Consider the following 25,213-nt stretch of genomic DNA (forward strand, 5'->3'; position numbering starts at 1 on the left):
ATTTGATCCTGCACTATGAGATGAAATAGCAGTTAAATACAAGGCCTAAACCGCGTGAATATATGGCAACCGTGTGTATCGGAAATTAAGCTGTCCAATTCAGTCTGGATCATCTTTATGTTAATTTTATTTTCTGTACACGAATATTATTCCATTAAGATAATCAAATGTAGTTATTCAAAAGTATCTTAAATATATTTGATAATATTTTAAAGTATCTTAAATGTGATTAGAACCACTGGCGACAGAGCCTTACCCACTTCTGCCCCCTCGTGACTTATCACTTGTTTTAAAAAGCACCTTAGATAAAATGTATTTTTATTAATCATTTTTGATTAACCTTAACCTTTTTAACTCTGCTTGGAATGTGTCCTTGGGTTTTTTAAAAAAAAATTTTTTTTATTAAAGGTGCCCATAAATAAAATGTATTATGATTAAATCTGGTTTTGGTTTTACATTATCCTGTATTCATAACACAGCAATTTAAGCTTTTATATTGTGTACTATTGGAGAAGGAGGATATTGTTGTAGTTTCTAATGGATATATACATATGCTCATCATATTTAGTTGTGGAATAAAAGTTTAATGTTCACAACACTTCTCACAATGAAAACAAAAAACAATAACAGATTTAAAATCACCTTTGAACTTCATTAAAACTGATGTTTTGCTGGCAGTTCAAATAGAGTATTTCACTATTTCATTATTTCCATTTTATAAAATTATAAAAAATTTCTGGACATATGTACACAAATATACTGTTTGTATATACACTCACACACACACACACACACACACATAGAAAACACTATTTAGTCCATTTGTCTTCAGGAGAGGGGAAAAGGGTTGATGAAAGCTAGCCCGGCTAGCTGTTTGTATGGACACAACTCTCTCTCTCTAACACACGGATACACTGAAACACACACACAGAGGACTTCTTTGACAGAAGTGTCTAGCTTCAGAATCTGGCAATAATCTCCACAAAAAAAAAAAAAAAAAAAGAATCCAGTAAGTTTGACAGAAACATTTACAGTCAACGGTTCCTTCCATCCAAGCTTCAATTTTTTCTTTTCTGCTGTAATTGAATTAGCAGCTCCAGTACAGAAATGGCTTTTTAAGTGCCTTCTTTCAAGGCACCTTGGCAGGAGTCTTTCATCTGGTCCTAGATTTGAATCACCACTCTTCCAGTCACAAGCAGGAGAGGAACCTCTTTTTGGCCTTCTTTCCATTGTCACATATGAGACACGGACTTTAAGAGCGACTCGGTTGAAAAGCAGCAGGGCACTTGGGGATTTTTTTTTTTAGTCTAAAACTCTTTACTGTCCCTGAACAAGTCGATGCGCAACGCAAGCTCCTTGAAAGAAGGTCGCAATTCAGGATCGTTGTCCCAGCACTCCTCCATGATCTCGTTTACCTGTGAGAAAAAAACACCAAAACAATCAAAATGTAACTGAACAAAAAACAACTACAGACCAGTTAAAAGATTTTACAAGTCCATATGTTGTAAATGACTGAAATTACATTAGCATACAGTGACACATGTTGTGAGCAAACGTGACTCATGAATTAGATTGGAACGAAAACTGTGACACTTGGTCGTACCTCTGTGGGACATCCCAGAGGTTGAGGCAGCCTGCTGCCTGATTTGAGGAGCTCGATGAGGTGATAGACGATTAACTGTCCCTGTTTGTCGTTTCCCATCATGGACATAAAAACCTGAGGAAGACAACATTGACAGCAAGGACAGATTTTAAAAAAACCTTTAGATTTAGAGAAAACCAAATCTAAAAGGTAAATGTAGCACAATGTATGACCTGAAAACTCAATAATAAATATATTATGATTGAAGCAACACAGAGACAAATGTGTCCAATGATAAAAACCTCTGGCTCTTTAAAAAAACGGAAATATTCACAGCTTTCACCCAAACAGACAAGTTCACACCCTATGACGGTTACATATGGGGAGAAAAAAGTTTCCTTGTAATTGTACAGTAAACTGAAGGATTCATAATCAAGGTTGTGCTTTTTTTTTTCTCTCTTTTTTTTTTTTTTTCTTTCTAGAATATAACCCTCAGTCCCCTGACTTCATAATCATTATTTGTGTGCAAGGTGAAAATAAACAGACATTTGCTTTAATCTGCTGTTTTGTGTGTGCACTGAAGTGTTGAACCAGTAAACATTTAGTGCATGCTTGTGTGTGAGGGGAAGTGGTCACATACTGCAGGAGGGCTGCTGTTCTTGTCACTGTGGGTGAAGAGCTCGTAGAGCACCACTCCGAAGCTCCAGACATCTGATGCCACAGAGAACTTGCTCTCAGTCAACGACTCAGGGGCATACCTACAAAAAAACAGCACACTTTGTGAGTGTATGGAAGAACGTTCTGGCTTTACAGCTAGGTCGGGTTTAATGGTTTAATGGAGGCGTCAGTCGTCTCTCAGTTGGAAGCTTCCCGTAGCGTAAGAGCGCGGTCACGCTGGCCGTGCCGTACTCAAGCAGGATTGTTTGGAGTCACTTTAAATCAGCTGCAGCCGTAAATGAATTGAAAAAAAAAATGAAAAAAAAAAGAGACGCGTGGTCGAGAGAACAACGCGGAGCACGTCTAGCGAAGACATTTGGTATCTGGTTCCAAACCCCTCTGTCTCACTTTGGATTTACCAGGTCTGGTTGGTCAACACTGACCAGGACACAGACTCCTGTGACTCGTGTTTACACAAGACTTAAGAGTCACACTTTGTCGTCATATAATCGATCAACGCTGACGGGGACCAGGTCAAGAGACAACATCGAAGGAGACTGGCTTTGTTTGACCTGGAGACGGTCAGTCTACGTTTCACAGCTTGGGACAGGAGGGAACATTTTGGGTGCCACCAATATGTTCAGTATTGGATATTAAGCGATGTCCACTCGACTTGTACATGGATCGACATACTTGGGACATTAAGAATGAGTTAGATTCTGCTACGATGGACAATACTCAAATTAAGTAAGATAAAAGCTACTTCATGGATTTCAACTTAACATCTGAAACACTCAGTTAAAACTTTTAAACATATATTCAGACTCTGTATAATCATATTACATGTTATCATATATATAGAAGGTAACAAACACATTATCTTTTCTCTTTTCATACGATTGATCTATGATGCGTTTCCTCTGATTCATTGATTAACAGTGATTTGAATTACAGATTTAAAAATGAGTTTTATCCTGAATGTTCAGAGACGACTCTCACAATGTTCAAACTCAGAATATTTAGTGAAATATGGTGATGTCATAAAGTGTTTTTTATTTTCACGTATTGTTGTTCGTAAGTAAGTAATTGAACTCTCGTGTTGTGGAGCTTGTCTCACCCCCGGGGGGAGCCAGTGCTCCTCGAGAGTTCAACCTTCTTCTGTTAAACTGGAGGATGGTGCCCCCCCGAGGACTATTAAGGTATATTCATATCTTAATAAATTAAGTACGCTACACATGACAGCTACTTTGTGACTTATTTTGAGTCCTGTTATTCAGATACAGACACAAGTCTCTGGATTTCTTCATAATAACCGCGTCCTCCTGCATGAGGTGGACCGTGCTGAAGCACAGCGCTCTGTGAGTGTGCCAAAGCCGAGGACGTGCATCGTGCCCGAGCACAGAATGGAGAGGTCACACTGGCCAAACGAACTGAACTTAAGGGCTGAAGCGTGCTTGGGCATGGTACGGACTGCAGGTGTGAGCGCACCCTGAAAGGTGTTTCAAATGGTCAGAAGGCAAGAAAGAGGCTTTTACAAAGACAGACAGTTTAACATTCTCCAAAGACTTTAACATGAGATCACGTGTCATAGAGGTTAGAAAACACAGAAAGATGAATGTTAGATTTATATTACAAGAATTTTGCAATATGCATTGGTGATGTGTATTAGAAGAAAAAAAGGATTTAAAGATGAAAAAGAATATCAGATCATTACCAAAATATGGGACTCTCTCCTGGCTCTTTGACCATGTAGTACTCTTTATCCTGAGGCAGAACTTTAGTGAGGCCAAAATCTCCGATCTTCACCCTCTGTTCACTTTCCACAAGGATATTTCGCGTTGCTAAGTCTCTGTGGATATACCGCTTACTGGACAGGTATTCCATACCCTGAGAACACAAAGGACATTATTTTTTTTTAATCTAAATGTCAGACTGTCAGCAGGGGCAGAAAGGATGTGAGTGAAGCAGCGAAAGGGAAGTTACCTTGCAGATCTGAGAAGTGTAATGCACAAGCTTCTTGTGGTCGATCCGCTCCCTGTTTTTCATGAGGTAATCTCGCAAGCTGCCAAAAGGCAGATATTCCATGATGAGGCGGAGATTTCGTCGCCCTGAGAAGGCAAAAGCAGCCCATTCATTATCTGTTGGACCTGCAGCCACAACAGTGTTGAACTGGCAAAGAATTTGCAGGAACACATTGGAAGTTTCTTTCTGCACATCGCAATATTTATCTGGTGGTCCTTTTTATAACTTTTTTTTATGGAAATGTTGTTCAGTTAATGGACTCTTGTCATAACTAAGATTTGCTTGTGTTTATTAGTGAACCAAATTCTTGTTTTGCTTGTCAGGAAGCTGCCAAGAAATGCAGCTTCAGGCAGAATGATGTGTTTAAGGTTTCAAATCTGTATAGAAAGTGGAAGATGGCAGTTTTGTTCTTTTTAAAATCTCTTTTCATATTAGGAACCATTTTCATCTGAGAAAAACATGAGGAGAAGTGAGCGAGAGTGTGGACTGCAGGTGAGCTGTACCTGCACTGTAGCAAACTCCTTTGTACTTGACGATGTTCTCGTGCTGCAGAGATTTGAGGATCTCGATCTCTCTCTCAAAGTCTCGCAAGTGCTCCGCGGTGCTTTGCTGGAGCTTCTTCACAGCCACCACCTCTCCGGTGTTGTCCTGAAGTGGGTCATATCGACACATCTCCACGCTGCCAAAATTTCCCTTAAAAGAGAAGACCAACTTGAGTGAGCAAATGAGCAGCGTTTCCAGGTTCAGTTCTCGTAAAAGAGAGAAAAAAGTATGCTAATGTATAAAGCCCAAAATAAATGAGCTAATGACTTGTTGTTGTCTAAGATATTAGATATTTCCTCAAAAGTGGTTTCCGTTCAAATAATCAGTATTACAAACTAATCTCAGGTTACATTATTAAAGAACATTATTAAAGCTGTACAACATCTGGACAACAGGCCCAACCCAAAGTTTGCTCTCAGTTTCTACACTCTTTGCTACCTTGCCCAGCTGCTGTAAGAATATGAGGTGTCTCTCTTCAAACTGAGCAGGCTCTTGACTCTCAAAGCCGCCGCTCGCCCAGCCTGTGCCAGCTGTCCTGTTGGGCAGGATGTCGCTGTCCACGATCAGCTCGTAGTCTGCGGAAATCAAAGACCAAAATCACAGACAATTAGGAAACAATCGGACCGCCGAGGAATCAAGTTAGTCAACATTTAAACAATAGGGTTTGTTTTCTGGAGTACAGGTAGCTGCTCAAGCTGTGCTCCTGTATTGGATCGGTCTATTCAACATTCCCAACAGAAAAAAAACATCCTCAAAATGTTCAACATGTCCTTTAAATAAGCAGCTAATAGTCGCTCGATGATGGCAGCAGCTCAGTCTGTCTTTTCACTGACACCATGATCAACACGTGAGTCTGAAGACGTTTGAGATTCTACTCTGGTGTGACCTAGATTCCCTGTTGGGACGACGTTAGCAGCGGTTTTGCTGGCCTGCTGATGGGTGGTGTTTTCACTAACCTGGTGTGAAGAGGCTGTGGAGGTCACGAATAATGGCACGAAATGTGGGCCTGAACGTTGGCTCGTAGTCCATGCAGCTGTTGATCAAATGAGCCAGCTCCGTCCACTTTGGAGCGGGGAGCTGGTGGTGGTCTTCATAGAAGAGCATTTTCTGAGAGATAACATTAAGGGTTCAATATGAGAATACATTCTGGACAATGGAAACATGGACATTTAGCCAATCTAGATTCTGTTTCACAACACTCTGCCCTACCTTAGAGTTATCAAGTGTTGCTAAAGGTTTCTCCCCACCACTGCAGATCTCCCATAGTGTGGTGCCAAAGCTCCACTTGTCTGCAGCCAGGCTCAGGTTGGCAGGGTCTTCGATACATTCAGGGGGCACCCATGGGATCCTCTCAATCAGAACTGATCATAAACACAAACGTTTCACTCAACCTGATTTCTACTTTACATTTCTTCCCCATAATTTCAGGCAGAAGATCGGCTGGTTCAAAGAAGTTTCATGCAAGGATTTAAGGAATAAGCATCTTATTTTACAAGTATACTTATGTTTATTGTACCTTTTTTTTTTTTAATTAAAACCCATCCTTAAAAAATAGAACATTTCACAATGCGATGTGAAATCCAGGACATACAAGCATCGTACAATTCCATCCTTGTTGAACTGCTGCCCCCTGTTGATGAAAGAGATGTACTGAGGTTAAAATGTACTCACTTTCTTTTGGCAGGACTGTGATGCTGATGCCAGGATCACTGAGTTTAATGAAGGGGGGGTTCCCGGCCCGTCGGTCGTCCTCTCTGATCAGAAGAATGTTTTTAGCACAGACATTCCCGTGGACTAGATTCTTTTCTTCCTGCAGGTTCAAAAAGGAAACAGTTATTCCGTTTGTCCGATCGTTGTTTTGTGTTCCATTTTACTTTGTTCTCTTAAATGCAAAACTAGTTCTGTTTAGACTGTTGTATTACAAATAAGCTTGTCCTTAATGTTTTTTTTCCCCCTTTAATACCATTTGTGTTTACATTAAAGCCGAAATCAGTAAAGATTTAAAAAAAAAGGAGTGAACCTTCATTTGTGAGGAAAACAAACATGAACGTTAAATGTTGTTTGAAAGGTCTTAACAGACTCCTACCAAGAAGTTCATGGCCCAGGCCAGCTGATTGGCCACCTCCAGCTTCCACAGGATGTTTATCAAGTTCCTGTTTTTCTTCAAATAGGTGTCGAGAGACCCAAACTTCACCAGCTCCTGCACCATGATGTCTGCAAAAACACTTTTTTAGTTGAATGAAAAATGACTGAAACAGAATGTTCTACTGACGAGCCTCTTTGTAAACAGGGTTAACCAAAGTCACTCTGGAGACAGCAGGATAGAGACTCACCCAAAGAAACTGATGATGATTGATGAGAGCTTTATCATTCACTCACTGATAAGTTTACTCACTTCCTCTGGACCTGCATTATTTCCCCAGAAGATATCATTTCACTGTCACAATTATTATTTTTATATTACCCCCAAAATCCTGATTCAGGGGACCAGAACAGCTCACAGAAACTTAGCAGGAGAGAATATCCAATCTACTACACCGCCTAAAGAGAACCTAAACCTGAAGAGAAAGGTCCAAGTAATCCTTCTCAGAATAGCCCACCATGCCCACGGTGTTAATCACTGCCTGACCTGAGCCTAAGACAGACCTCTCAAGATTATAGAGTCAACAGTAGACTCTTTGCATCATCACAACGTAAAGACATGAGCTTTTAATATGAGTCAAATGAACGTGTGGTGTGACGTGCGAGGACATATGAGAACATGCTTACTTTCTTCTCCGCAGACACACACGCCATAGTTAAGGATCAGGTGCTTATGTGACAGCTGGCTCATCATACTGGCAGCTTCGAAGAAAGACTGCGGGACAAAAGAAGACAGACAACGCATGATTTGTGCACCTATACAGAAAAATAGCACGTTATAAAAACCAATTAGGTACAATTTATGTTGAAGGTACTCATACGACAGGTATGCCGAGATGCGATCATGCTTCCATTTCACACTGTTATAACATAATCACAACATGCCTCTGAGAAAGTGGATATGTTCGCCCATCACTTGCATTAAAGGTCTCAGTTTGACCAATCAAGTGGAAGACATTTGTCTCAATCAAAACAAAATAGCAATGTATGACTTCTCAGCCTTTGCACCGTGTTTACATTTGACAAGAAAATGCACACTCATCATTAAATGTCCTTTTTGTTGTTGTTGTTTTTTTTTACCAAATAGTGACTTTTTTTTAATGTTTTCATTAAGTTTAATGTAAAAAGTCTCCGACCTCAGAGTAATTCCTGTGGGTCTCGTGCAGGACTTTCATGACTACTTCAGTCTGGTGGACCAGTCCGTAATCTCCCAGCTCTTTACGGACCCCTTTGAAGATCTTTGTAAATGTCCCTTGACCTAAACTCTCCATCTGAAAAGAAGGACATTATCTCAGTTGTCAATCTTTTTTTTTAAATGAGAACATGCTAAACCTTAACTGATGATTATCATCATGAATTTAAAGCAGGGAACAAAAGTAAGAATAGTATTTCAGAACGACACGAGTAACTTCTCATCATGTACAGAATGTTTAGAAGACAAACAGTACGAGAGTGTCCACAAACTGATCTTACAAATTCCAGATCTTCCTTCCTGATCTTGTGAAACACCATCTGACTGATGTTGTGTGGATGCAGTGATGGAGATGGAGGCACTTCAGAGCCCTTGTTGCTCCTGCACACCAGGAGGCAAGACTTTTCTGTTGGTTTAAAGAGCAGAGGGAATCATCCTAGAAGCTGAGAGGGAGTTCCTGAGGTTTGAAAGTGATCAAAACTTTCAGTTCAACCCACAGTGATTTAAAAATTGAAACAAACGAAAAATGACAACGTGAGCCAGAGACTGGTGTAAATGGTAAATGGACTGGAGCTTGCATAGCGCTTTTCTAATCTTCTGACTACTCAAAGCGCTTTTACGCCACATTTCACACCTCACCATTCACACACTGATGACAGAGGTTTCTATGTAAAGGGACCATCAGATGTAACTAATCCCATTCATACACACTAAGCAGCAGTTCAGAGTTAAGTGTCAGCTCGAGGACACGTCGGACATGTGGCTGTAGAAGCTTCCGGCTGAGAAAAAAACGGCTTTACAAACTGAGCCACAGCTGCCCATTTGTCATGTTGGAAGTCTGCATATTTTCTCCCTCATAACAGAGAAAACAGACTGGGCTTCTATTACGCAATTTATGGCACCTATTAAAGGCACATGGACATTGTTCAGTCATCAGTGGTTGTGTGACTGTGTTTTCCCCATCCTGAGACCATAGAGGTACATTTTTAATCAAAGTTAAAGGCTGGCCAGAGGACTGGCTTTACTCTTAACGTTTAAGAAGGAAATTATACATCCAGATTATAGAGTGTAGGCCGGATCGTTTCTATTTTAAGGAATATTTAAAGCAATGACATACGGATAAAAAGTGATGTTTCTATTCTAGAACTAACTCTTCAAAATGTAATTCATTGTAGCCCTATGAAGTACAGTTTCCCACCATATTTTCCCTCGGGATCAATAAAGTATCTATCTATCTATCTATCTATCTATCTATCTATCTATCTATCTATCTATCTATCTATCTATCTATCTATCTATCTATCTATCTATAAACACCATCTCTGGGACACCTTTGTACATCTATAACATGCAATATACTTTCACTGAACTGTTACTGAGCTCGAAGCAAACAATGGTTGCACTTTATTTCAGAGCTTAGCCTCCTCCTGTTTTGTTTTTTTTTACCTTTGGATTTCGGTGGACAGCACTTGCTGAATTGGAAAATGACACTTTCAGAACGCACAGTTTCCTTTTGGTAGCAGCTGAGCAGTTCCTGCAGGTTGCTGAAGTTTCTTTTGGTTCCACTGAGGTTAAACTCCCCGCTGTCAGACCTGGTGATCTGACAGTGTTTGTACTCTACTGCATCATACACCTAGCAGACACAAAGAGGAGAGCAGAGGCTAACATGAAATCTTTTGAGGCTCATTTCAGGAATGAAGAGAAAATTTAGACAAACTTCGAGAGTGATGAAAGTCCAGCTGGTTTCATTTCAATGAGGAAATTCGCGAGAATTTTAAAAGAAGGAACTCCTTTCCAAAGAAACTCTTAACTCTACATGTAGCCGTGTCACTGTGCGCATGTTGTAACTCTGAAAGTGACCAAAGAAAACACAAACCAGGGAGCTGAGTATGAAGGCTCAAACAGAACGAAGAAAATGCATTTCTGCTTCGACTCACTCGATGACAAGCTGCTGCTACAAACTATGAGGGATTCTGATCACACGCGTTCAGCAGATTTTAAAGCAGGACTTTCTCTGTCATTAAAACGAGACAGGAGCTCAAATATACACATTATATAATATAGTATATTATATTATGTACGATTATAGAATATGTTCACACATGCCCAAAACTCCTGAGCTGCACGTGTGAACACAAACAGCCAAATCTTTCTCACCCAGTTACGTCTGAAGTTAAGCTTAACAAATGTGTGAACGCAGGAAGTAATGTTCAGGATCATTCCCAGCATGCAAGTGGGATGGGTGTTATGACCTCCAATTACACATAGCACTACTATAAAGGCAAAAACTGTCCTCATAGCATCGCACTCTGTTGTCATTAGGGAAGATTTCAAAGGGGAGGCTGTCTGAACATTTCAGGACATTTTCAGGAGCGTATTAAAATACAGAACCTTAATGTGGCCTGTTGTCTTGTTTACATCAGATATCAGACAACTTCAATGACAATTTTTTTGTGTTATTTATAGAATTTAGGCCAAGGTTTTTTGTCCGTCGTAATTTGAAGTTTAAGTAAAAACTGCGTCAAGTCGTTCTCGTCCTCCTTTAATGTATCACTACACATTAAGTCATGGTAGATAGCAGTGCTGAGTTTGGCGTACCTGAACAGGGAAAGTCAGAAAATACTTGTTGAAGTCTTTTGGGCTACATCTCAAAATGTACAATCCTCGCTTGTTCCCACTTTTTTGAAGCCGGCTGATGGCGAACTCCATCCTGAAAAAAAACAAACAAAAAAAAACCACAACATGCAGTAACAGTTGAGGACGATGAGTTACGCGTTTATTTGAAAAGAGGTGCAGTGAAGTCGTAAACGTAAGACGTAGGAGTGTGAATAATGATAAATGAATCACTGGTATGATGAAGTATGAGTTCTGGTTTGACAGTGTTGGAAAATGAAGACAAGTAAGGTGTTGAGGGTGTAAAAAACCTGCATGACGTGGGAAAGAATCAACAACATTTTGTTCATGAGAATTTAAAAAAAAAAAGGGCTTGGTTTATTCTTCACTCACGAGATCGGGCCATGACAATGTGAGGCGATGGCCTCCACAAGCCGAGGAGGAGCTACTTCTTTACAAAGGAAATGATGTGCATCTGTTGTCAGGCGATAGTAGCCATCGATGAGCGACACAAAGGAGAGGGCTTCAGACAGGCTGGAGAACTCCAGCTCCTACAATATAAAAAAAAAAAAAAAAAACTGTTAGATATGTAAAGTAAGGATGTGCGGATGCAAGTGTTGATGGCACAATCAACTAAGTGCTCTTCATTTTTCTAACATCTCTGCACAGACTCTTGTTTCAGTTTTTCTCTTTTCCAGGGAGAGCTGCCGTCGGGGGTGGGAGGTGAGTTCAGGACGGTGGAGCCAGCTGTTCGGCCTCTATGAGGTGCTGTGGGCCAAACTTGGCAAAACACAGGTGAATTCACTTCCTGAGTATCTACCCATTAGGGTGTGGGATCCAATCAGAGCCATGTGGCAGAGGAGTTCGTGTCTGTGTGGCCTCTACTTTGACGCTGGCATGAACAGTGCCTGGCTCTGTGGAAGCTGGCTAAGCAGTGTGGTTTGTGCTGGCCAATAAGGACCATGTGGTTGGTTATGGTTGGATCAGTTAGGGCGTTGGGAGAAGGGGTTTCCTCCCTGAGGGTTTATCCTTTTCAATCAGGCACAAGCATTATGTGTTATATTTCTCAGTGAACTTCACCACAACTATTCCCAAACTCTGTCTTATAAAACTCATGTTGCATAAAAAGCTTGCATGGGAACCTAATTCTTACAATTCTTTGCCCCCCCAGCTACTGAGATTTTTTTTTTTTGTGCCACTGGTATTTCTTTGTCCATGGCTGTTGAGATTTTCCGGCTCCCTGGCTTGGTTACAACAGAGTAAAAGGCAGATATCCAACAATGAGGTTTACCAGAATCTTGCCATCTTGTTTGTTGATTGTGACCACACGACTCTCTGCAGCCCCCTCTTTGCTGGCATGTTTGATACTGATGTCAGTGACATCAGGGAAGTCACACAAAGTCTGAAACTCCTGAACGGGGGAAATATGAAACAACGATTAACTGTGTTTCCCCAAATCCAAAATCGGCGTGATCTCCAAGTACATTACCACATACAAGGAATTTGTATACTGTAACGAACCTGGCCAGTATCTTTTAATTTTTCTCTGCACCACTGGATGCCATTGTCCGCAACCAACAGGATGATGAGCTGTCCACTGGACGGTTCCCGGACCTGGAAGGTCTCCGTGTAGAAGGCCCTCTCCAGGGACTCCATGCTGATGAGGTACTTGAGCTTGAGGTCACGAGCCGTGGTCCGACACTGACTGAACTGCTGGATGAAGCGCTTGAAGCGGAAGCGGATGCGCTTGCGGGTCAGGAAGTTGCAGTCCTGGATCTGCGCTCTCACATCCATTGGCAAGAAGGACTTATAACTAGAGATAAGTTAGAGGGTAAATCTTGAAAGTCACGGCATAAACCTTACGGTCTAAGAACTTGAAGCTTTGACTAACATCACAAAAGTCACCATGACTGGAAGTTAGAAAATCTACTCTCTAAACTCCTAATTGTGCTTACTTATTCTCTGACCTAATTTTGATTGTTTTTTAGAAGCATAAACTGTACAGCTGCATTAGAGGATTGACTTAGTTTCATTAACAAGCCAAAATAAAGATTAAATGAAAATGTGTCAAAAATGTGTCCAGATTAATTGGTGCTGTAAATCGGGTTTTGTAACATCAACAGTAACTCTATTACATCAAAGCGTGCTAAGTAGAAGATATTTACAGTCTCCTCTAATACAACCGTCTCTGTTCTCGTACCTTATCGTGTGGTAAATGTCGAGCGGTGACATTTGGTTCTCCTTGGCTGTTCTGGTCATGTCCAGGACAGCCATACCCAGGCACTCCTCCTGAGTCTCATGGGAGTTTGGGATCTTCACCAGACCGTTTACAAAGTCAGTCCTCCACTGCACACAGAGAAGAACACAGCAGCATTAGTGAATGTTTTCAGGTATTTAGGTAGAGTAATTACAGTAAGAACACAGACTGTATACTAAATGATATGGTAAAGTGATTCTACTGAACATGTGATGTATATATGTATTATTTCCTACGTAAACAAATCAAAAGATTAGATTCAAAGCGTGTTATTATTTCATGTATCCAGTGAGCTGTGCCTCATGACTTTGCTGATGATTCTATCTCTATTCTATCTTAAAAGCCTAAAAACTCATCTTTTTAGAAAAGCCTTTCTGTAACTTTTTTTTAGCTTTTTATGTTTTATGTGTTTTTAACTACCCTTTTATCCTTTTAAACTCTGTAGCACTTTGAGATTTTAAGAATGTAAAGTGCTTTACAAATAAAATGTGTTATTATTATTACTCTATCTCACCCTTGTTAAAGCGGCAGCTGAGCACGACCCACCATAAATATAAAGTATGGTCGCAACTCTAGAGTGGATCTAAAACTCAAATGTCAAAGCTTAACAAACCCAAGCTGCGGCGTGATTTTGCTATTTGATTTACTTAGTGTGGTGTGAACCTTTTGTCCAGACTTTGTGTTTCAACACAACAATGCATGAACAACGGCTCAGTGCCGAAACAGGGCGCAAGGAATCCGACATGTCGCTCACAAAGCGAAACATAACGTCTGTGCAGAGCCAATATAAGCATGTCTCATGGCAGCAAACACACACTGAGGGTGTGGCACCCTCAAATGACCCGCGCAGTGGAGCTTCCCCTCTCTTTCTTAAATCGTTGTAACCCGCATAAAACATTGACATGTATCATTATATTTGAGGCGATTCCTAAAACACATGCTAAATGGTGCGATTAGACTGTGTCGCTCATGTGTTTCTACTTCATGCTAGTAGGAAAGTGAAAGTAAGCAGACCGTCTGAACAGAGTGAAGGAGACAGGCGTGACGCGCGCTGAACAGAGAACGTTCTAGAACATTTGAAGTTTAAAGAGGGTGTACACTCGTCTGTTTCTTGATTGTTGAGGATTGCTTTTCTTTTGGTTGTGATGTTTTGCTTTGGATTGATCGTTGAATCTCTGGTGAGTTGCGTTCTGTGATTAGCCAGGTGCCAACCATAACGTCTAGTTACACTTGGAACCCTCGGTGTTGTTTAATGGCGTGCTTTTTATTTGTCAATATCATAAACCAATCGGAGATATTTCTGTTAACTTGTCAAAATAGCACACGCTTATTATTATTTTTGTGATAATACTTGTTTTGTAACTCATGTTTGCTGTATGTACAGTATCTTGCCCCTTGATTGAACCTACAGGTGACTTGTTGAGGTGTGATACCAGGTCACAGCAGACTGTAAATTCATCAGTGTGCTAGTACACAGTGTTACACAGGCTTTTCCCAATCCACAAACACAGATTTCCACAGGCCTAAATCCACATAATCCTTCAGTTCACGAGAGGTTAGAGCCAGTCACATTAGTGGCTCGAGTAACCTTGGTTCACTCATATTATATAGGCTCCCTTTCTAGTCACTGTCATTTAGACACAAACGTTTTCAAAAAGGGCTGCAGGGCTCTGATGATAACGCATCCAAAATCATCTCTGCTGAACTTTTTTCTGGACAAAATGCGGCTCTGTTTACCTGTGACACAAACACACAACAAAGAAAATACTCGGGCAGTCAGTAGCAGCACTGCAAAAAGTTTATAAAAAAAAAATAAAAAAAATAAAAAAAAAGTTTTTCATTCATTACATAAAAACCAGAGCAGACGTAGTGTAACCTCAATCACGAGTTTTCTCTGCTAACCAAAAAAGGAAACAAGACATACTGACCTCGAGGGCATTAGTAAAGTAGTAAAACTGTGAGCCAATGTGGCGTGCGTTGCCAGACTAGGTGGAAAAGAAGCCAGAGGAATGCAAAATGGTCTCACACTAAGAGAAGACCTTCATGATCTTCGTTCAGAAAACATTCAAGACTGGTAAAAATCACTCAGTTGTATGGGGAAATGTGTTCCTAAACACACAATGGCACCTGTCATGTCTGCCAAAAAAACTAAGATGCCCAGCTGTTTTAGAGGATCACATTTTGTCCCCACTATACAAAAAAGAAGTACAATGTGCAGCCTGTTCCTGTTTTGAAATGAACATCAGCAGTAAAACCAAAAGGCTTGAGGTCAAACAGGATCTGAAAACAGACAGAAATGATTGGTTTGGTGCTTTCTGCAGTACTGGACGGTTATCAAGATGTTTTGGCATTCTGACAAGTGATGTAACGGGTAGTGGTTGATACGTGACCCTGTGCAGATCATAAAAATAAAAAAACTAACAAACTGTGGGTTGTGTTTTACTCTCAATCAGTCCAGACACAGAACATAAACTGGAGCAGAGAATAAAACGAGAAAATGTCTGAAAATTAATTAGTTTCATTGGTGTTTATACACACTTGGAGAAATTACACTGAAGACATTTATTGAAAAAAATAAAAAATAAAAAATCCTCTTTTTCCGGCCTGACGTGAAAGACTCTTTACACAAGGCTGCACTGTATACTGTGTCAAACAGGACTTCTACTTTGGCTACTAGATCAACATGTTGTCATCTATAACGCCAATGGCAGTGAATAACTTCTTCTTGTGATATCAATCTGTTGCATTACATAACTAACTTAGACCGTAGCCTGATGCACTTTGGAGATGTTCCTGTGCTCTTATCACACAGACACACAGTTATGCAGCTCTGTGCTGGGTCCACAACCCAAAGACATCCTTTAACAAAACTCCAGAGCAGATACATTTTTTTTGTATCATAGTCTATGTAGTTTGATATTTGGAACAACTTGTAAAATTAATTGTATTTATTGATGACTTTCTTACTAAAACATACAGTAATGAAGTAACATTGAGGTAAAACATGATGTACTATAAGGCAGAGATGTGCAGGTTAACCTGAAAAGTGAGTTAAGCAATCTGTAGCCCCCTTTATTCTTAACATAGTTATAAATGTATTTTTTTTTAAAATCAGTAAACCAACAGGATAGCCGCACTGTATTGTATTTAAAAGTGAAGTCTCTCGGGTATTTAAGAAAATAAGGTCAGCCAGTCTACCTGTGTGAGTGAGCTTTTGCCTACATTTCCTCTTCTTGTCTGCCAAACGCATTTTGTGCTACAAACAAATCTCTGTCGTCCGCCGGAACAGAAAAAGACGCACCTGTTACAGAAATCTTAACTACTTGTCTCTTTACTTTTGGTCTCTGGACCCGTCAATCTGCTGTGAATCCAACTGTGAGTCATCCAGACACAGGCTCAATCTCATGTCCCTTATTTGCACCAAGTGTCCTTCGAGTTGTCTCCTCCACTTGCGTCTTAGTCCCGCCCACCAGAGATGCACGGAAACGAAGCCGAGGAGAGAGGACCGAGGAAATCAGCTTTAAGACACATGAGACGTCGTTTCCTCGACAGCGTCACATGACGCGACATCAGCTGATCATGTTCAGCTGTCAATCAGTCGATCAGCTGTTTATGTCCACACAAACACGCACTGTATTATTTCTCATCAAACACACACAGTTACAGTGTTTAGTGTCTTTACCTTATAAAAAAAAAACACCTGAAGAACAACCTGCAGTCTACTCATAACCAAAAGGACAATTTCTACTGACTAAAAGATTTCATTTTGAATTGTCTATAATTATTTATTAAACAGTTTGGACTGAACCTAGCCTGTATTTAGACAACGAACTCTGTATTTTATAAACACAGATATTTATGTGTCAGGATACTGAAAATGATTGATTAGAATCTAAATGATGAAACTTTGTGAAGATAAATAAGTGAGAATATAAAACGGACTCCTCTTCATCAAACTGTCATCCTCATCATCATCAGACATTCAAACAGTCTGAGGGATGATGAACAGAACATGAAGGATGTATTGATTTGATAGAAGTTATAGAGCTTCATATTTGGTTGTTAATCTTCATGTCAGACTCGTTTTAATCCCAGCTCATCACAGAGCGACTCTTTACAAACTCACTGATGTTCATCATCTGTTTAAATGTCCGACGCTCCGTTTAGCCTCTTTTTAATGTCCGTCTTTTCTCCCCTATTAAACTCTGCTCATGTTGAGAAGTTTCACTGAAGTCTGATCCTGTGCAGCGTCCAATCAATGAGTGATATACGAAAAGGGGGCGTGTCTGTCAGTGAAAAGACGTCCGTGAAGTCAGCTCTCGTGTCTCCTCGGTCGTCGCTCCTCGATCAGCCTCCTCTGTTCGCTATAAGAGCTTTGGGACGATCCTCAACATGGCGGCTTTGGAACTACTTCCGGTTCGGCCGAGGACCGAGGAGACTGCAAATAAGACACTTGGGATCCACCCACAGTCAGCAGCTGCTCTGTGTGTTGACACTGTTTTCTCATACCCTGTTGGACGTGCAGGCGGAGCAGGTATCCTCAAACAGCCACGCCCCCCCCCTTATTAGTTTTTGCGAGCGCTTTCACAGTGATCGTACACAGAATTCCTCTGCTCGCACGAGCAACATTACATCCTGTGAGGAGAAAAACTACCACCCTGAGTGGGCAACTACAGTGTTCTCTCCTGCTTGCAAAACCTTAACCCGCTCGCTCACGAGTGGGTTCCTTTTGACAACAGGTGGGCAGACCCGGGCGCCATTGTAAGCTTAAATATAATTGGTTACAAATCTCATTTATGATTGGCAGTTGTAACTGAATAGCTTGTTTCCAAATCAGTCAAGCTTTAACTTTATTGAGACTGCATTACTTCAGAAACAGAATTGCTATGAGCTGCGGGTCAGTAATCAGTCCAATTCAATTAAAAAAAAAACTTTCCCGGGGACACACACACACACACACACACACACACACACACACACACACACACACACACACACACACACACACACACACACACACACACACACACACACACACACACACACACACACACACACACACACACACACACACACACACACACACACACACAAAAATATTACTGCTCGACCTATCTGCTGAGTTTGACACTCAATAATCCAGGTCTACACTCCCACCTAAATTGGTCTATGCCTAAGTACTCACCTGCCAGAAAAGGTATGACATCACAAAGTCATCAAGGACAGGGCTTTCTGAGCCCTTGGCGACTCCATATCGAAATGCTCTGGCTGCCCCCCCACTGTACCAGCCAGGGAAATAGTACCTGTGGAAGAAGGTGACACAGACCAGCCTGGTAAGACGATAACTACATTTGTAGATGATATTCAAGAGGGACATTCAGTATGTTACCTTATTCTGAAGAACACATCTTCTGAGGACGATTCTTCAAGCTGGAAGATGTGGTTGGGGGAAAACCACAAGCGGTCTCTCTCTCTGAAGAGACCAAAGAGGCTGCAGTACAGAGGAGATATACCTACAGCAGAAAGAGGATGAAAGAGCACTTTATGTTCTGTTTCCCTATACTTTTATTCCAGTTTGGTTCTCTCCTTCTTCACTGTGTGAATAAACACACAAGCTTCCTTTTTTTTGTTTTTATTCAATCTGATCGCAAAACGGCTCAATTTTTTAAACAATGTCAATGAAATGAGAGAGCAGTCTTCAATTATACAACGATTAAAATGCATTCTTAGTTTCTCGAGGAACAAGTTATTATATTGTGGACCTGTTTGATTCCTATGGGACCTTCTACACAAACCTACACCGACACTCTTTCACTGCACGCTGCAGCTGCCCTTCTATTTGATTATGTTTCCCTCATCCTGAATGTGTATGCCCTTTTAACTTTCTACATCCGGCAAATAATACAAGGATTTTTTCCTCCTTTTTTTTTTTTCTTTCCACCCGTGATACTGTTTTCACTACAGCATTGATGAAGCAAGTTGAAACGATCCAAAGCAAGTGTGGTACGGAATGACAACAGTATTATCAAGCTGTACTTCAACACTTTAACACGCAATAAAAAGCTCCAACACAAACAGAAGATGTTGCATCTCAATCAAACATATGCTTAAAAAAAGGAAGTCTCTCTCTGCATGTGAGTCAGCCGTTGTGACAGCTGTATGTTTCTCTGTGTCGTGTGTCCCTGTGGTCCTCCTCAGTCTCTCCAGCTCTGCTCAGGGAAGCTACTTGTTGCACCGAGGTGAACCTGGCCTCAGTGTTCAAGAACAAAGTGCCGGCTTCAGAAGGCCGAGGCTGTTGGACTGTGTGTTTCATCTCAGACAGAGATTTAGTTTGCTGTCTTGTTTGTTTATTTAGTCCTCAGTTAATTGTTGTTATTTACAAGGTTATCGAAATGTGGAACAATTAATCCCTCTTTTTTTGTTGTTTTACCTTTAAAAGGTGTTTCCTGCGATTTCTTGGTGTTGATTTGTGGATAGTTGTTGGTCCCATCGGGTCACCTTTGGGTGGGGAGTTAACACCCTACTTGTGAAAGGCATGTGAGGGGAAGGAACGCAAGATCGTCCATATGTTAATGGATCTGTATAGGGCCGGGAAATTCGTCGGCATGAATAATTTGCGTCGGCGCGTCCTCCCAAACAACTAGACTGTAGGCGGCAATGCACCGGAAAGCTTGTCAGCGGCGTGCAAAAACAGCTGCATGAGCTCCGAGGAGCAACAAGTAGCAAAAACAATCCTGCACACGGTCATCAAAAGTGTGCTAGAGATTTTACTCTTGACCCTTCTGGTTTGCAGACTATGTGGAATTCATGAAGCATTTGAACGTTTGAAGAGAAAACATGTCAATACACTATTTCACTTAAGACACGACTGTCAGTTCTAAAAGAAGGAGGAAAAAACGTGTTGCCTACTTTTTCCGGTTACTCTGCTAATTTGTACGATTTATTGTTGTTATTTGTCAGATGCTAAATCTGGCATCAGAATGCATTATTTTGAAAAATGTAATTCATCACACTGAATTTTATTTTGGAGATTCCAGAGCAGCAAAGCTCCACGTGCCATGTGAAAGACATGTTGAATAAATATTGAAATTTCGACAAGAAACGTTTTGATATCCATACTGCGTGAATAGCTACATCAAGCAAGTAATGTTAAATAATCGATAACTGAAAAATTAGTTGTCAGATTAGTCGAGTGATCGAAAAAATAATCGCAAGATTAAATGTTTGAAAAAGAATCATTTGGGACAGCTCGAATTCAATACGATGAGACACATCGAATTGTTCAGCAAATATAACCTGGTAGTGTGCTAAAATTAAGTCTTTGTGTTGGAAACATAGAATAGAAAACAAGCAACAGGAAGTACATAACAGTGTATGTTTTAAGAGTTGTTTCTACTACTAACACAAGTGAAGAAGAGGACGCTAAAGATAGTCCTAAATGTCAGCTGTGTTTGGTTTATTATAAAACATGCAACAAGCAAGTTAACAACAAGTTATATGCAGGTCAGTCTAGCCCCCCCTCCCCTGCATGGCCATGCTCTATGTGTTAGCTGGACAATGGTTTAACTGACTTCTAAATTGTTCTTCTGTAGAAAAGAGAACTGAGAATAGCAAAGCCACCATATGGTTACCTATCTTTACTAAGAGGCTAAGCAGTTCATCAAACCATGAACAAAGTAATCGGTACGGTGAACAAGCCAACGATTTATGTGTGGATAGTTTTCGCTGTGGCCTCTTGATAACCTTATCACAGCACGGCCTGACTTACAGCAAAACACATGGATGTTGGTGTGCTATGCTGGCCTGCACATGTGGAGTACTTACTGCACGCCTTGGCTGCATCTATACACAACTCCTCAGCCACATAGTCTCCAGGTGGGTAGCTGCGGAAGCTGCAGTTGGCCTCTGCTTGGCTGCTGTGGTAGAAATGAAGTCTCAGAACATCAGCAGCAGGACTCGTGGATTGAGACTCTCGATGGGCTATCCCATTGTGGTGCACCGTGGGGCAGGTGTCAGTTTCAGTTTCCATGGTTGGCAGGGGTACCATTGGCCACAGGCAACCTTCAAACAGTAAAACGCCTTTTGTCAGCACAAGGAATGCACTTCTTTTTTTTTCTGTTTTTTTTTTGCAGTGTGAAAAATTAACCACCCAGATTGGCTAGGGTACATGTTCTCAGCTGTTGCATAAACTGTTACCAATTCAAGCGTTGCATAAAACTGAATCGCAGAGGGATCATTGTCTTGAAGGAGCGGAGGTTATAAAATCTGTAAATCTAATTCAAAAACAGTCCTACTCTCAGTCAGTTATGAAATTCAGTCAGACGCCTTAAACTGCATGAGCAGTTCCTCAGATGGCATCTTTCCGTCCAAGCTTAGTGTTTCAAAATCCATTTTTTGAAGGTTTTAAATGGACAAGAATCCCTATACAGTTCTAACAGGGAGTTGTAATTATGTTGTACTCAGCAGAGGTAGAGCAGCTGCTTTACAGCCCAGCTGTTCTTCCTCTGCCACAAAGACAGTATTATATCAGACTGAAAGCTGAATTATGGGCGTTGTATTTCTCACACAATCTCAATATAAAGAAAATGGAAAATTAAAAAGATGGAACATACAGTAGGATCAAATAGTTTCCAGGCACTTCAATATTTGCACCTTTGTGGCAAAATAGTAGGAAAAAAAAGAAGAAAAGTGCAGAGTCCAGAAAGTGTACAAAGTTGTGACTTTCATTGCTGCCCATGGCGGCTCCTCCTTCATGTATTGCCTAGAATTGTTGTGAATCGTCCTGCTGTTTTGAATTTTTCAGACTCAATAACTCTTTATTTTTGTCATTAAAAGGCGATTTCAGATCAGAAACCGTTCTTAAAGGAAACTTCTCCTGTCTCCTTTGTCAGCACTTGAAAGAACGATCCCTCAGAGTGGCAGAGGACGTAAACGATGTATCCCCCTCAGTGATTCAAAGTTGTGGTTTGAAAACAGTGTCCAATTCACATCCCAAAAGCACAAGGAAAACAACTATTAACAAGGGATGACTCAATTTACAGCATAGTAAAACTGAGAAAAGCAGTAAATCATGTGATTTGAGGAACTGAAATTGTTGATGCTCAGCATTTTTCACTTTGTAATTGACTTTCGGTTGATTATTTAAATTGTTGTTTTTGTCGTCTGCCACTCTGGTAAGACTGATCGATTCAGCTCTTATGATCAATAATGTGTGGGCAGAGAAACACTTAACAGAAATAGGTATATATGCAGTTGGATACATTGACCATATGTAAAAGAAGAACTGAAACCTTCAACACATACACACCCACACATCTGTATTTTGTCTCCCAATGCTGTACATTCTTTTAACTTTCAGAAGCATTGAAATAGACTCAGTCTGCATATTCTTGTTTTAGATATCGACATATACCTTTGATAACGTTTTTTTTTTTTATTTGAAAACATAAACAAACATAACTTAGACATTTCAAAACAGTCGGGGACTTTAAATCTTGAAAGGTTTCATGCTCACATAAGAGCTGTAAATGAGCACATTCAAAAACCACACTTAGTTTGGATATATTCAGAGGAGAGACCCAACATTTTTTTTTATGAAGAACAAATTCACCAAGGCCCTGTCCTGTAGCTGTAAACCAGCAATAAAGCAGCAATAGATTAAGTTAATGCTAGCAGCTTCAAAGACCCTCCTTTATATACATTAACGTTACAACAAAGAGCATGCTGTGTATTTCACTAACTCACCCAACCAACGTTATTGACTTATGTTTGGTCACTTTGAGAGGACACAAAAGATAATGCTGTCAAACAAACAAACAAAAAAATGTATGAATGAGTTTGAACACTTACTTGTTGTTGGTGGATGAGCCAGACGTCCACAGCTAGCTAGCTAGATGGCTAGCTTGCTACTAGCTTCCTAGGCCAGCGCTGCAGCCATGACGAGCGACAGTTTGACAGCAACGCCCAGACACTGCTGCTTCACTCCTCTAAGATCTGAACTTCAACAACCACCCGAGGAAATGACAACTTCTTTACTGGCTCAAATACATCTTTGTAAAAATAGTTAATTCCATGTTGCAGTCATCTTGTCAAACCTTTCTGTGTTGAGCCTAACGCTAGTGTCCATCTCACTCCGCAGGAACTTTAGCTGTCTACTTTAATGTCAATCTTCTAACTTAAGCTAATAGTAGCTAAAACCACGTAAGGGCTCTGATATTTACTGCTCCAATAACACGAAGATTCACATGCTGGAAAAAACTTATTTTGGTGCCAGAAACTTGTCGCTGCAGTTAAGCGAGAGATTTCAATAAAAAAATGACTGACATCTTCAAAAAGAACTGAACGTCTCTGGTAAGGTTGCTAGCTAGATTACTAGTGACAGCTACAGCGCAGACCCGAGTCAGTCAACAAACCAGACCTCTCCCACCACGCGCTGCGTTCATGGACCAATTGGAAATGTCAAAACTTCGCACAATTGTATAACTATCCCAAAAAAATCATAAAACATGCTAAGACAGCAAGGCAGTCGGATCTTTTCGTATATATATGTTTTTTTTTAATTATTATACAAACTATTATGTGATTTTTAGTGCGATTCCAGTAAATGTAAAACATTTAAACACATTTAAAATTCGCTGGTGATAAAGTGTCTGTTTCACTGTTTTCAGTGTTCAGTTCATAATGTCTTCATAGACATTTTCATGATAGTGTATTAGCCTGAAATAACTTATTTGGGAAGAGGCAAAGTCACATATTGGGTTTCGTTGAGTTTTAGATAGATAGATAGATAGATAGATAGATAGATAGATAGATAGATAGATAGATAGATAGATAGATAGATAGATAGATAGATAGATAGATTATACGCATGAAACAATGATCTTAAAGAAACTCTAACACTGTTCTTCTCTCATCATGTGATGGTCCGATTGCCTGTGGTCACGACTAACTGAGGACACCCTTTGAGGGGCCTCTAACAAAGACAAGAAGGAAACAAATTGATTTCCTTTTCCAAAAGTCTTGTTAAAAGGTGAATTTTTAGTCATAAATGCACAAGAGGACATGCACGTGGGTTACCAAAGACAGAATGCAAATCGGCCAATTAGCTGTTGACATTATTTTTCAGCTGAACCAAAGTGGCTGAGCGTACTACATTAGAGTCCATTGTTCGTATTTCTTAGATTGAGCCAGTCACAATTGAAAACCAGCTGAAATAAAGTCAGATTTCTTTAAAGCCTTAGGCTTAAGTTGGCTAGCATGCTAACAAAATAGATCAACAAGTGCTGCAAGGCAAAGATTTGTATCCTTTGGTGTAACCCATGGGCAAACACCTGATACACACTCACTGTGAGGAATAAAGGCAGGGGAGTCCTCAGGCTTTCAGGTGAAACTTGAATTTGCTGCAGCACAGACAGAGACACACACGAGCCTGCACACACATAGAGGAGCAGTAGAGTCGGTTGTGCTACAAATTTACCCTCCAGTGAATCTACAAAAGCGTCACAGCCGGGTTGCCCCTGGCAGAGAGAGGAGGTGAGAAAAATGACACAACATGAGAGGGTAAGGGAAATAGAGGAAGATGGACAAGTGGAGGAACTGAGAGAGACAACTCAAAAAAGGGTGGGTAGTAGAAAAAGTGAAGTGGAGGGCAGAGAGGTGAGTAAACTTGTTTTTTAATTGATAGACAAAATGTAATAAATACTTTCATTTGAGTTGGGTCACAGCAAATAAACATTTCCCTGTTATTTGTTGGAGTCAGAGTTTTGTTTGTTTTCCTCCCTAGTGTATCTTGACATTTGTTGATTTGTTGTCTATCTGCCAGCAGTAATACTTCAAACTATTTTAACATGTTAGGACATAGGCTTGTTAGCATTTTGACAAAGTGTATGAGGAGAAGATTAATACCACTGTAACTTATACTATTGAGTCAGGAGGTTATTAGCTTTTTATAGCATGTAGACTAAAGGCAGTGGGGTGAAGCTGGTTACATGTTGCTGCCTCCTAAATCACAAAGTTTCTTTTTTATTATTTCTGTTGGCTTCTGGGATGAAAAAAAAGAATGGTTGACAATTAGGCGGGGGTGATATACATTCTTCAGTGTGGAGGCTTTGGCGAAATGGTAGAGTCCGTTGTCTTCAACAAAAGGTCTGGGGCTTGATCCCCACTCCTGCAGTCACTGTTAAAGCGTCTTTATCCGAGACACTGA

The 25,213-nt window shown here is 40.5% G+C and overlaps 1 protein-coding gene across 2 annotated transcripts; it reads right to left on the reverse strand.

Moving 5' to 3' along the window:
• Window positions 1-563: 563 nt before the first annotated feature.
• jak2b (Janus kinase 2b) lies at window positions 564-23,445 on the reverse strand. Of its 2 annotated transcripts, none has more exons than XM_079357767.1 (25): window positions 23,103-23,445; window positions 22,858-23,001; window positions 20,833-21,069; window positions 18,398-18,521; window positions 18,194-18,311; window positions 12,952-13,097; window positions 12,273-12,564; window positions 12,043-12,162; window positions 11,145-11,302; window positions 10,737-10,848; window positions 9,585-9,771; window positions 8,420-8,544; window positions 8,083-8,217; window positions 7,574-7,661; window positions 6,891-7,018; window positions 6,476-6,614; window positions 6,014-6,165; window positions 5,761-5,911; window positions 5,243-5,379; window positions 4,765-4,954; window positions 4,223-4,347; window positions 3,954-4,126; window positions 2,223-2,340; window positions 1,604-1,717; window positions 564-1,415 (listed from the first exon to the last, which is right to left on the reverse strand). In XM_079357767.1, the coding sequence occupies exons 3-25, from the start codon at window positions 21,053-21,055 to the stop codon at window positions 1,308-1,310; spliced, it is 3,363 nt and encodes a 1,120-aa protein (XP_079213893.1). In that variant the 5' UTR covers window positions 21,056-21,069; window positions 22,858-23,001; window positions 23,103-23,445; the 3' UTR covers window positions 564-1,307. The 2 variants fall into 2 exon arrangements, with proteins under 2 accessions (XP_079213893.1, XP_079213892.1); XM_079357766.1 differs by having other exon boundaries at window positions 22,858-23,006.
• Between the last annotated feature and the right edge of the window lie 1,768 nt (window positions 23,446-25,213).

The sequence above is a fragment of the Symphodus melops genome (genome assembly GCF_947650265.1).
Source record: "Symphodus melops genome assembly, chromosome: 1".
Taxonomy (NCBI): domain Eukaryota; kingdom Metazoa; phylum Chordata; class Actinopteri; order Labriformes; family Labridae; genus Symphodus; species Symphodus melops.